This window comes from Nannospalax galili, unplaced genomic scaffold (genome assembly GCF_000622305.1).
Source record: "Nannospalax galili isolate Female #2095 unplaced genomic scaffold, S.galili_v1.0 scaffold27, whole genome shotgun sequence".
In the NCBI taxonomy this organism is placed as follows: domain Eukaryota; kingdom Metazoa; phylum Chordata; class Mammalia; order Rodentia; family Spalacidae; genus Nannospalax; species Nannospalax galili.
The window spans coordinates 2,632,690-2,646,834 of NW_008357993.1; the positions used below are offsets into that span (position 1 = coordinate 2,632,690).

General features: G+C 38.7%; 1 protein-coding gene across 1 annotated transcript in view; it reads right to left on the reverse strand.

Moving 5' to 3' along the window:
* Positions 1-14,145, reverse strand: part of Man2a1 (mannosidase alpha class 2A member 1) — a 196,963-nt gene that overhangs the window by 26,416 nt on the left and 156,402 nt on the right. The window contains exons 17-19 of the mRNA XM_008856011.2: positions 7,789-7,922; positions 4,526-4,667; positions 3,374-3,507 (exon numbers count right to left, since the gene is read on the reverse strand). Of these exons, the coding sequence (XP_008854233.1) occupies positions 3,374-3,507; positions 4,526-4,667; positions 7,789-7,922 (410 nt within the window). The remainder of the gene's footprint in view (positions 1-3,373; positions 3,508-4,525; positions 4,668-7,788; positions 7,923-14,145) is intronic.

The following is a 14,145-nucleotide window of genomic DNA, read 5'->3' on the forward strand; positions in this document are numbered from 1 at the left end:
AGGGGGGTTTGAAGATGATCAAAAAACACTGTACGAAATTCCTGAATCAATAAAAAAATATTTTTAAAAGTTTTCAGCACACTTTGGTCCAAACCACACAGAACTGAGCTCATCCTCCTTGGGTTGCAGTCTTCAATCAGGAGTTGAATCTCTCACCAGGCTCTTTGGTGCCCTTTATTAAGCTCATTTGAGATATCTGATCCTTAAGCATCAAAGGCCTCCACTTTATTGAATGAAAAGTTGTTAAATTATGTAAGATAGTAAGAAAGAGACCTTTAATTATTTTGGCAGGGGGGTAGGGAGGAGGAGAAAATGTTGTAGATGGAACCCAGGGTCTGGTGCATACAAGGCAAATTCTCTATCACTGAGCCACAGGTTAGCCCATGATCATCTTATAAAGTCATCTGGGTTTACTCAGTTTGACCTGACATATGGTAGGAGCCTAATAAATGTTTGTGAAAGTAAATCTATTCATTTAACAAGTCATGTTTTGGTAGATTGCACGATATTTTTAAGTTCTCATTCTCTCTCGGTCTCCCTCCCTTCCTCCTCTCTCTCTCTCTCTCTCTCTCTCTCTCTCTCTCCTCTCTCTCTCTCCCCCCCACCCCCCCATCTCACTGTGGCTGGCCGGGAACTCATATGCAGGCCAGGCTGGTCTCAAACTCATACAGTTCTGCTTGTCTCTGCTTCCAGACTGCTGGGATTAAAGGTATGTGCCACCATACCCGGCTTAAATTATCTCTTTAAAAAATCATATTTAAGGGGCTGGAGAGATGGCTCAGCAGTTAAAAGCACTGACTGCTCTTGCAAGAGGACCCGGGTTCAATTCCCAGCACCTACGTGGTGGCTACGAACCGTCCGTAACTCCAGTTCCAGGGGAAATCCGAAGCCCTCTTCTGACCTCTGCAGCATTGCACAACACAGGTGCACTCACATAAATGCAGATAATACACTCATACACATAAAATAAAAATAAGTACAATATTTTTTAAGAATTAATATTTAAGCACCACCAATACAAAAGGCTCCCAAAGAGACTTTTGCTTTTTAACCAAGAAACTTGAATTCAGAGTTATTCAGCATTCCCGTGCAGAAGTCATCAGCTTGAGCTGACCTGGGACTCTGTGGGATACTGAGACACGTCTCCCCAAGTTCACCAAGGAGCTCTGGTTCTCACATTACATAAATATTTTCTCCTAAACCAGGCAACCTCTCCATGCTAGTTTTTAATCTGTTCTCCATGTATTAAAAGAGCTGGTGTCCAGAGGTGAAACAGCACAGCTGTGATACTTTCACATCTTCTAAATCCCTAATGGCCCTTCCCTACTTCATTCAGCACTAGGGAAGAGGGAAGGAGTCAAAGAAACAAGTTTTGAAGAGGTCAAAGATCACCTCACATAGACACAGTCCTCCACTGGCAGCTTCTGCAGAGCAGTCTAAGAACAGGACCTAACTCCGCTGAGTCCCTCCATGGCTGTTTCCATGGGCTCTGAACAGCCCCACCTTCCTAGCCTACATCTCTCCATTGCTTTCACCATATTATTTTAGACATTCGAGTCACAGTCGAAATTAAAAACACTTTCTTGAAAACTCAAATTACAGGGTATACAACATTTCTTAATCAAGTGATTTTTTAATCAGTTTGACTACAAATTAAAATGTATAATTTCTTCTGTAGTTCAATTTTTATTTAAAAGAAGCTATTGATTCAAGCCCTAGAATCTATAGTTGAGTAAAAGAAAAATTTAACTAATATAAGATTATAGAAACATCGGATCAAATTTAAATCAACTGCTATCCAAGGAGTTTTGAAAAGGAATCAACAATTTAAGTGAAATTTTTATAGCTCTGACATGAAAATTTTTATTGCCATGGTTAGCAGAAGTTTTGTACATTACTGTCAATGTGGAAAGAATATATAAGTCAAAAAACATTTTCAAAAGCAGCAAGACAGTCGCTGCCAAAACTCAGACAATGGTTTCCCTACCAGCTTTAGCTCTTAAAATGAAGCAATCTTGTCAGTGATTGATTAAAACCAGAATTCTCAAGAGCTGATATAAATCATAACATCTAAAATGGATATCAATGACTTTTTCTAAATAATTCTAAATGCTGTAAGAATTCTTTCCTTTAAATCATCTGATTACATTTAGAAAATTCGATCAATTCGTATTTTAAACTGTCTACACAAACAGAGCGATCCTGTGTGATACCTTAAAACGAGGTGGGCAAACTCCTGTAAGCTGGTAGGGATCTAAAAGTACACCCACTGATGAGGCAACAAGCAAGAATTACAGGGCCACACACGCGCATGGCGCTCTGAAGCAGCTCAGTCACCGCACACGCAGGCATCCATCTATACGATATGCTGGGACCTTGCTCGGATAGAAGGGAGCCTAGAAACAGAAAAATACAGTCCCTACTCTCATAGAATTTATGGTCCAAAGGAGGAGAAAAGAGGATGATCAAACAATCACGCACAAATATGTGAAATGGACAGTTCCGAAGGGACCTATGGGATATGATGTGGTTAGGAAACAGGAGGAAAGGTGCTGCAGAGTAAAAGGCCATGGGAAGAACTTGGAACGGTATGAAAACCAGTGAGCATAAAGCACAAGTGTCAACAGGCAGACCTGCAAAACAGGGTCTCCATGCCATGGTAAGAATTTTGACTTCTATACAGACATCAATGATAAGATATCAAGTTACTCTCCTACAGTTCAGCTTCTGCCCCACTGTTTAACAGAGTTCTGGAGTTTTACTTAAGAGTAGTAAAACTGATTATAAAAAACAGAAGAGTCAGTCCATTTTCAAATGATAAACCTAAAGCTTAGGATAGAGCCACTAAGGTTCTTCAAGAATTGTACAGTTAATCTTTTTTAAAATTAAAAAAAAATTAAATATATTTTATTTATTATTTTTATCTTATGTATATGAGTGTATTGCCTGCATGTGTGTGAGTGCACCCATGTCATGCAATGCCTGTGGAAGTCAGAAGAGGGCTTCGGATTCCCCTGGAACTGGAATTAAGGACGGTTAGCAGGTGCTATATGGGTGCTGGGAATCAAGCCCAGGTTCTCTGCAAAAGTAGTCAGTGCTCTTAATCGCTGAGCCATCTCTCCAGCCCCAAGCAGCAGCTCAATTTTTGAGGCATTTCTTTCAAAATAATTTCACTTAATTTTTTTTGACATTTTTTGTCTATACGGTAAATTAGAATAAAAATAAAATGACCTAAATGTAGAAGTTACAAAACTTTTTAATTGAAGTTTTTCTATGAATGCAAGCTAAGCCTAATAGAAAGACAGGTCAGTATTAGAAACTTTGGGCAACAACGAACAACCAACATCAGGACATGATAATCACTGTTTCCTACCATGTTCACGCCACTTCTTTTTTCCAGTAGTATTCGAAACAAACTGGCTGTAATCTTATTATCATGTACGCCTTGCCCAAGGCCACGGTTGTCATCTTGCATAAGCCTTCGATCCAAGAAGACTTCAATTTGACCTAACAAACGAGCAAGCAAAACAATCTGACCAGGATTATTTTACGCAGATATTCACCAAGGACCAAGTATGTAGGAATGCAGAAGCCTTGCTTTGAACTTCCCCTCCAGTTGAAGGGGAAGGGTCTAGACACCCCACAAGGCAACGGACTTTCTTTATCAAAGCAGCTACTACAAATTCATAAAATAGGTATCGATTATTTATCAATGCTTTTCTTCGTTAATGTTTAGCAATCACTTCTTTGAGTCTTTTGAAGGGATACATCACATCACCACAATCCAGAAAAGACCCTAATTTTGAAGTACAACTTCACACTTTGGCAAACTTAGGCAAGCTGTCTAAATTTCTAGGGTTGAATTTTCACATCTGTAAATCATGACAACAACACAGATCTCTCATCACAATGGGCTAGCAGGAGAAGTAAATTACTGCTGTGATTTGTATATGTCTTCCAAAGCTTCATGAATTTGAGGTTTGGTCCCTAACTATTCAGGCAACTCAGAAGCTACTGGACCACAAGTTTCCAATTTCATCAATGGATTAACTCATCGATGAGTTCACAGCAGAAAAGGCTATCAGGAGTGAGGGAGGCCTATCTGAAGGAAGAAGGTCCCTGGCTGAATGGCTCAGTGTATCTTGCCCCTGTGTCTTCTCTCCTTCCTAACCATCATGATGCCAACTCACTCTAGCCCCAAAGAGAGAGTGAAGTTATTATGGCTGAAATACCTGAGACCATGAGCCACAGAGAATCTGTTTTATGTGAAGTTGTTGCAGGAATTTTGACACAAGGATGAAAAACTAACACAGAAAAAAACAACTGTGACATGGTATCTTAGTATACCTGTTCTCTGTCTGAAGACTGAGGAAATTCACCCTACAATGTGCTCATAAAACCCCAAGTTAACTACTGGTCTGGCTCTTAAAGGAAAGCGTAGGCTTTAATAGAGAAGGTAACTAATATATTTGACCATATATACACTTAAAATCAAGAGCTTCCAGAGCAGAAAATTAATACTTACCAGAAGTCATACTGGAAACACCTGAAGACTGAGCAGAGAGCAGTGTCAGCCGATGCGCAGCATCCTGGATGTATGTCATCGTGGTCATTGGATAGACATTGGCTTGAATAGGCAATTTGCTCATGGTCCTTCTAGGCTGAATCTATGAAACCAAACAATTTTCTTTTTATAAATGTGGTAATTACATATATGCTTTCATAAATCAGAATTATTTAGTATTGTATTCTCTTTTTCAAAGGTTTGAAAAAGACATAGCCTCACTTCTTTATCAAGCAAAGAAATAAAGAATTAAAACATTCCTTAAAACCAAATGAAGAAAAATCACAAGGATCTCAGAAGACAATTTTTAAATGGGAAAGGTAAAACTTGTCCAGATTTTAAAAACAGGCATTTCTATTTAAATTCAGAATAAAAAAAATGCCTAACAGAAGTCTTCTAGCTTTCCCACATTTGCATAAAACAAATTATAAAGGTATTAAGTATTCATTTCTCATTGAAATCTAGCATACTGCTTTAGTAATGAATGCTGAGCATAATAGCTCTCTATCCCCTTTCAAATTTTTTTCTCTTATTATTCTTAAATCACTTTTAATAAATACAACAGATCTCCCCACTAAATCCTCTAACATATTACATTATAATCAAGTGCATATTTATATTTAAAAACCATTGAATATTTACTCATGTTTAGTTTCCATCTAGATATTTCTAAATTCTAATACTTTTTAGCCTAGTATTTGAATGCATGAAATAGAATTTAACCTTTTAAGAAACTGATGGTATCTCAGAGCCATTCTATATCCTCAGGACCCAGTTTATCACTGAATCTTACTAATATCATTAAAAACTTATGAAAGTTTAACATGAAACTTTTCAGTAAAGGCATAAGGTTGGCAGAGTGGTTTACATGTACTGAGTACCTGTCAAGGGTAAAATGGTACCGACTGAGCACATCATAGATCTGATCGTTAATGCTTCCAATAACTCCTCATGATTTCCTACCACCTCCTAGTTGTACTGGGTCTCCCCAAAATGCATGTTTAACTATAACCTGTGAATTTGATCTTACTTTTGAGAAAAGAGTCTTTTCAGAAATTGACATGGTCCAAATACCCAGTGTCCTTATAAGAGGGAAATGTGGACAGAGAGACATACAGTGACAATGGGTGAACACCATGTAACAACAGAGGCAGAAGGTGGAGAGGCACTTCCACAAACCAAAGGATACTAGGAATCACACCCCAACCCCAAGACAGGAGAAGCTAGGTAGTAAGCCTTCACTAGGTCTTTGGAAGGAATGCCCTCCAGGGGAATGAAAGAAGAAAGTTCTGTTCTTTTAAGATACCCAGTTTGTGGTAATATAAATGTATGACAATCCTAGGAAATGAACACAGTGGTAAAAAGAAGGGAGGGGGAGGAGGGAGGGAGAGAAGGAAAGGGAAAAGAAGGAAAGCTACTTTCAAAGAACCCTTAATTCTTCTCATAAAGCTTCCCACCCTGGCTAGCTTGTATCTTCTGAAGTCATGAGAGGAGGTTTAAAGTTGCTTCCTTCCACCCCTGCCTATGAGTCCAGATTGGGCAGTTTTGCATAAATGCTACTCTTCCCACTGATTAAGAAATGGCTCATTTTAAGAAATATTTATAGATTGTGGACTTAATACGATCTTTATTCAAATGTCTTATCTTTGGGAAGAAAATGCACATTTTTGGTTATTCATCTTTTTACTGTTTCTTATTCATGTACACACCCACACATAAAAACAATAGCTTCTGTGAGATTTTAAGAAAGTTTTCTCTTTTGTATACAAAGAAAATGAATCACCATAAAGTCAGAGTTTCAGGCTTTTGGGCAGTAGTAGAATTAACATGTTAATCAGAATGTATGCTGCAATTTTTGTTTTTTGGAGGTTTAAATTTAACTTTTGCAGGAAATCATAGAAGAGAAAATTATTACAGACCTTTCTACTTACAGCCAGTTGAAAATCAGACAAAGTAAAAAGCATATGTTATGAAAATTAGTTCTATTCATAGCTGGGAATTTTTCAAATGCTAATGTTTCAAAAATAAATGCTCATATTTTTAGTAGTATTATTCCAAAGGCATGTTGTCACACATATATGCTCTAAATAATAGAGATTAAGTAACAAAGAGTTCTATTAAGTAGTGTTAAAAAGAATCACCAATTTAATTTTTTAATGAATGAATTAATTTTCTAACTATTGTTTATAACACTGTATGAAATTTTTTATTAAATAAATACCAGCCTCCATTTCTAAAGTAGACTGGCATGTATTTCTCTGTGCATATGCATGCTGTATAAATGTGCACACCCACTGGTAAGTAACAAAGAGTTCTATTAAGTAGTGTTAAAAAGAATCACCAATTTAATTTTTTAATGAATGAATTAATTTTCTAACTATTGTTTATAACACTGTATGAAATTTTTTATTAAATAAATACCAGCCTCCATTTCTAAAGTAGACTGGCATGTATTTCTCTGTGCATATGCATGCTGTATAAATGTGCACACCCACTGGATGTCAACAGAGGCAAAGAATTATCAGAAAACCTAAAAGAACCCATTATAACATCACATTCAAAAATACATAAGGAATAAATTAAATATACATATACCAATTCCCTATGAAGAAAAAATATATCTATCAATCCCTAATTGTTTCCTTTTTAGTACATTTATAAATTTTAGCATCAAAATATATAACATGGGTATGGTCATCAAATACTCCCTGTCTTAAAAAGTTTTTTCTTTAATTTATGTATATGTATGGGTGCCTTATGAGTTTATGTGCATCACATGCATGCATGTGCCCTCAGAGGCCAGAGGGTGCTGTATCCCCTGAATTCGAGTTAGTGACAATTGTGAGCTGCCCAGCATCAGTGCTGGGAACTGGGCCCATGTTCTCTATAAGAGTAATAAGTACTCTAAAATGCTGAGCCATCTCTCCAGCCCTTCAACTTTCCCTTTGGAAAAAACAAACTTTTAAAAATAGATGTTCTAAAAAAAAATGGCTCAAATATTTATTCTAACTTTGGAAATCTTTTTAACTATAGAACTTATAAATGTTTGTTAAAATTCAGTTTTATTCTAGAAATAATTTGCAACTTTAGGAATATTTTTCAAGTAATCCAAAATTAAATGTTCACACATGAACACATATATGTCATGCACACAGCACGTAAATATACACAGAAAAATTTGTACACTAATAAAACCAACACTTCGTGATTTTAGGGAAAATTACCTGGTATCCATTTAAGTCAGTGTAAAATCTATTTTGGTTGCTTATTTTAGATGAAATTCTCATTACAATCTCACGGTTATGTACATTTCGAATGTCCACAACATTAGAAACTTCCACAGATTGTCCTTCTATTCCTAAATTTAAAAGAATATATACATTACTAAAAAGCAATTACTGTTCCCACATTTCTCAAACATAGTATACAGAATGCCTTCCAAACTATGTATATTTCCCTCTTTTCTGATTCCTATCTTAACTACCCCTCTTGTATGAAATGGTGTTACAATTTGTGTTACAATTTTTCTTTTTTGACATCAGACTGCAGACAGTATTTATTCAGGAACACATACAATTCCACAAAAGGATGAAGGGGTTGGGACAAGATAAAGGCAGATGACACACAATATGATGTGGAGGCCACAGTGAGTTCTAAGGGGAAGGAGGACATGAACTAAGAGATCAGGACCTTGAGAGACAGCCCTCTCTCACTCGCACCACTCCCCCCAACAGAGATATCACAGCCCCTCTCTCCACCATCCTTTCCTGATACACTAGAAATTAGGAGCCACTGAGTTTACACTTCGCTGGTTCAAGAGACAGTGGATTACTGCCCACAGTCTACTTTTAGGAAAGGAGATGGAAATCCCATGAGCTGATTTATGGCTGAAACCAACTTTAACATACTAGTATTTGTGGGTTACAATCTGGAGAGTGCCTTAGAAGTTAAATCAATTTTAACTGAGTTTCACGTCCTTGTTATGGTATGATCCATTCTTCCTTTTGCTTCATAAAACACAAGACACTAAAGTTACTACTTAAAAAAAAGAAGCCTTCTAGACAAGCCTAGTGTCTAGCATCTGTCACTCTACCTTACTGTACTGGCAGGTCCTCAGGGTCAATTTCAGAGATGGAGAGAGTTGTGAAGAAATTCAACAAAATACAGATGGCTTGCACAGCAGGAGAGCTACTACAGGTAAGAGGGCAGAAGAGACTCTATCCTACGATATTTCTTTTTTAAATTTTTTTAAATTTATTATTTTTATTTTATGTGTATTAGTATATTGCCCGCATGTATGTGAGAGCACCCATGTCATGCAATGCCACGGAGGTTAGAAGAGGGCTTCAGATTCCCCTGGAACTGGAGTTAAGGACGGTTCATAGCGGCCATGTGGGTGCTGGGAATTGAACCTGGGTCTTCTGCAAGAGCAGTCAGTGCTCTTAACCACTGAGCCATCTCTCCTGCCCCTATCCTATGATATTTCACAAAGCTGATGCCTTTTGAAGTTGTGAGGATCCTGGGAACATATATATGTCCCCCTTCCCCTTTCTCACACTGTTCTACTGTACTGACAACCAGCAAACTCTTTAACTGGGGGTTGTATAAAGAAGAATGGGGAGAGGAGGAACAGAGCAAAGAAGACATTTTTCCTCCTAGGAACAGAAAGAATCCCCAGTGCTTACAGAATGTGTCAAACAGTCACAGAAAGGAAGACTGAGTCTGTGGTGTTTGTGGAAAAGGATGCATACTGCTATGCTAGTTCAGGCACTACAGGTTTCCGTGGGAAGCATACTGGAAATTATAAAATATAAATAATAACATGGTGCTGAACAATAGTAAATGGGCTGAAGTCTCCATCACAAAACCCATGGAAAGCTCAGACTGCCTCCTTGGCACATTAAACTACTGTATCTGGTAGCAGCTTAAATTTCCTATGTGTTCACAAAACCATGGAATACAATTACTAAGGATGGAAAAAGAAGGATGCCTATTTTTTTTTTTTTTTTTTTTTTTTAATGGCCACAATCAAAGTTAGGGACCTGCCAGCCAGGTTAAAAGAAAAAGCACCAACCACCACCACCAGGTTAAATAAAAAATTCACATAGTACAACACAATCGTCCTTGAACGAGGATACGTTTCTCGGAATGCAAACATTAGTTTTACTATGTTTACATTAGTCAGAATGTTTTCAATCCAAAATGAAATGCACATGGAATATTAATGACACCCAAAACACAAAACGTAGGTCTTGGGTTGTAGCTCAGTGATAGAGCATGGACTTAACGTATGAGTGGGCTGGGTTTAATCCCCAGCACCCAAACCCTCAAAATGAGGGAAAGCAACAGAAATGACGGTTCACATAGAGCACTGAGGACAGCAAAGGCGATGACAAGAAGTTAACTCTAATTTACTGGGAGTATTCGTAGGATCTTTCATAGTGTTTTATCTTTTCTTCTCTCTAGATTAGATATTCTCTCAGGGGTCAACAGAATGCATGAAATGAAATGAAGTCTTAACAAGAGACATCATCATTAATTTCAATTCATGTCTCTCCAGAAAACATTTACAAAGAGCATGCTTCAAGGAAAAAATTAATAATTTCACATTACCTCTGGCAATGATAAATTATTCCATTGAGAAAGTCATCTTTCTCAAGCCCCATATTATGCTCAGCTCCTGTTGTGGCAACAAATGCTTTAAGCTCCATAAAAGGAGCTTTATGTTCATTCACCAATTGGCAAGGCATTAATTTAAATTCTGAGCCGGGACACACTTCTAAAATAAGATCAAACTTAGTACGCCATTATAAACAAACCAAATAAAAGTTGTAATTGCTGAGAAAGCAAGGAGATATACCTGAGTCTCAGAGGGATTGTATTATTCCCTAAAGATTGGTATGTGTGAGTGCCACGGAAGATTGCCAACTTTTCCTTTTCTTTGTCAAGAATTCCCTGAGTGCGTCCCTGGGAGCAGGGTACAGACCACTGGCCATGCCTGCTGGTTCTCTGCAGGAAGTGGCAGCAATATAGTTACTTTTACCAAAGCATTTCTCTCTGGCTTGGGTAGCTAGGGCTTTCTGGGTCCTTCTAGGTTTTTCTGTAATCTTGGGAAATAAAAATGGCTACTAATGTACAAGGTTAGTCCTGTAAGGAGAAGAGGGAGACCACAACTGGGTTGCAACACTAAGAAATAATTACTTATTCTTACTGCTAATATCATCCTCTTAGTGCACAGAGAATGGAGAGTGTGTAGGTGTTTATCCTTATTAACACAATGAAAGATTAAATAGAGTTCACAGCAAAAACTTGTGCAAAAAAAAATTAAATAAAATAAAGAGGACAAGAATGTTCTGTTCTTCAAATGCGGCATATTCGAGCAGCACCCCTGGAGCTAGGGTGGTTGGAGTTTCCTCTCCCCAGTCTACTGGCTTCTTGTAGACTGTTTCTCACACCGTCTTTACATTCTTGTTCTAACATTTGGGTACACAGTAATTGCTACATCACTGCTAAAGAGAAATAGCTAAGAAGCCCATCCTTCACCGCACAGAAACAAGCTAATATGTCCTGTGACGAAGCTGAAGCAGCTGAAAAGATGAAGGAATAAAAATTTTTGTTATGCGCAATCATGTGTGTGTTAGAAATTACCCTCGTAGAGGACAGCACACCAGCATACTGCAAATGTCTCCCAAGTGAAGGGTGGAAGCTAAAGGGCAGAGAGGGCCAACAGACACTGACACTGATGACTGGGCACAATACCTGTGCGCTCCACATAAAACTCATTTAATTCTGATCCTAAATCTCAGAGGAAATTACCTGCTAAAGGTCCCAAGCCTGGCAGCCCCAGGGCTAACCTCTCAACAACCATGCCTCCCTAGCAGACCCATAACTGGAGAAAGCTGAAGTTACCTGGGACTAAGTTCTCGGCAAAGCCTTGCAGTAATGAGTAGACCGATCTTCAGCTATGAGGTGGGGAGAGTAGGAGATGGGTAAAGAGAAAGGCAGGAGGGAAATGGGGAGGAGGGAAGAGGGAGACAGCAAGGGAGGGAGATTCTGAACTGATAGGTGCAAGAGCTACTGCAGTAAAATATAATTAAGGGACCATGTCTGACAGCACCTAAGCCTCTTTATAAAACAACCCCAGACCCTGGTTTTAAATGGTACTCTTACTTTTGAAGCCAAGAAAGTATTAAAAGTCCCAAACGCAGGCTCTGTTCCTCAGCAGTTCCGTCTCACTGTACTACTCTCAAACTTGGCCAAATGGCCAGGAACGGCTTCTCCTGGGTCGTATGAACAGAGCTGTCAGCACAGGAAGTAAGCATGTGCCTCTCCTCTGCTTACTGTTACTCAGAGGGAAACCTTCTAGATGTTCACCAATAAGGAAATGACTAGATAAACGGGGTGTCGGCATGCCATGGAATGCAGTGCAGCACATGAAAAGATGGAGGTAGCTGTCTATCCTGGCAGAAAACGCCCCCAAGAAAACTAGCTCATGTACAGTATTATGCGCTTTATGCTGAGAGCGACACAAACACAGTGCTGTGCATTTCTAGAGGAACGTGCACATACCTGCACTACTACTTCTGAAGTGAATGGGGCAGACAGATACCAGAGGGGCTTTACCTTACATCTGCAATGTGTGAAATGTGGCCAAAGAGTATACATGTGCTATTTGTATTTGTGAAAATAATTTTAAGCACTTGAAAAGAAAGAATACTTTCTTAGATGTCAAGAAGAAATGAAACCAAGTAGATGACCCTCAAGAGGCTGGGTCACATCACAAGCTCAGGAGCACAGCAACTTCAGACTTATAAAGATGCTGGGGTCTTCAAACCCTCAGATCAACAGAACAGGTAAGAAGAACAGGGGCAAGAGAGAAAAAGCATCACCTACTTGAAGCACAGAGCAAAGTTAGAGACCATCCTGTCTATGCCCTGGGTCTGAAAGGTGAGTCAGGACAACATCCAGGGATGGTATTAAGGATTCTATGCCAAGTGGGAAGGTCCTAGTTCTGACCAGTAAAAATGAAGGTGACCTCTAGTGAACTCCCCACATCACTTCATTTGTACTACTTACTGTGTGTGTCATCACCCTCTCTCCATGCTCCACCCCCACCCTCACCCCCACCCCTGTCATATCTTTGTTAAAGCTACCTAGAACATCCTAGCTTCATCCTGAACTGCAGAACTCAGCATTGGCCATCTCCACTTCTCTCCAGATCATCAAATTCTAACAGTTCTGAAATTCGGAGTATACTTTTTTCAAGGAATATACGCTGATATAGAAATCAGAAGAAAGAACTTGATATAAAGCATAAGAGTTACTTGTCACCAAGAACCTAGTATCTATTAGTGGCCCTTGCCATATGATTAGAACAAGTCACTAGGTCAAGATAGGACAAGGGCAATTGGTCCACGCTCCTCTAAGGTAGTTCTAAATGATCCCAAAACATGATTAACTTTTGGTTACAAGATTAGGTGAAAATTATTTGAAAATAACCATTCTAAAACAGCTAAAGAAGGAGTTAACTGTCCAATGACTACTGTAAGAAAAATGGGGGAGGAGGTTCAGAAGTCATTCCCACAGATGGGAAAATGAGGAGGCAGGTGAAAGGTTGTCCAAAATAAAGAGTATATGGAAATGCTAATAGAAATCTATTCTCTTGCAAATCCAGTCAAAAAATATGAGAGGACAGTATAACACATGATATGAAAGAATGGGGGTTGGGGTTGATGAGGATAAAGGTTTAAGTGCAGATGAAGATAGGAGATGGGGGAAATAGGGAATAGAATTGTTAATCAAAACTAAGACTGTATGAAGAAGACTTCGGAAAATCCACTGGTACGTAAGCTTATTAAAAATATAATTTTATAAAAAAGGGAGTTTGAACAGAGGTATCCTGCATAAGTGAACAATGCTGCTCACAGAAGATATAGCCTATTAAATGAAAATATCAATGCCAGGCACCAGTTATTTCCCTATGAGTTACAGGTCAGAGAGACCCTAGAGGTACCCAAAACAAGTTATTTTCACTGCTTTTGGTTGCCCATCTTAATTAGAAGAGAGTCTATTGTTTAAGACATCATACGCTTTGGTCACAGGATACAGAGAAATCAGTCTTGAACTGAACAGAAAACTCTCCCTGCTGGCTAGCTTTCACAGTGCTGAAAGCTGGTATACAGGCTTCTGGGGGAGAAGAGACATCAATGGTCTGAACCCAGCACTGGACTCTGCACACTAGAACCTGAGGTAAGAGCCTGAAGCAGAAACATGGGGTAATACTGTCTGCTGGTATACTCTAGCTCACATTCTGAGTCATACTTAGCTAGAATATTTTTTATACAGCCCTTGAGGACAACCTGTCCAAGGAATGGGGCCACCCATAGTGGCTGGGCCCTTCCTACATCAATTAATAATTAAGACAATCCCTTATAGACATGGCCACAGACTAACCCAATCTAGGAAATTTCTCAGTTGAGGTTTCTCTTCTCAGATAATGCTAGGCTTTGTTGAGCTGATACTTATAACTAACCAGGACAGGATGTAACCAATAGTTCTAAAGAAGGGGATTCATCCCTGGT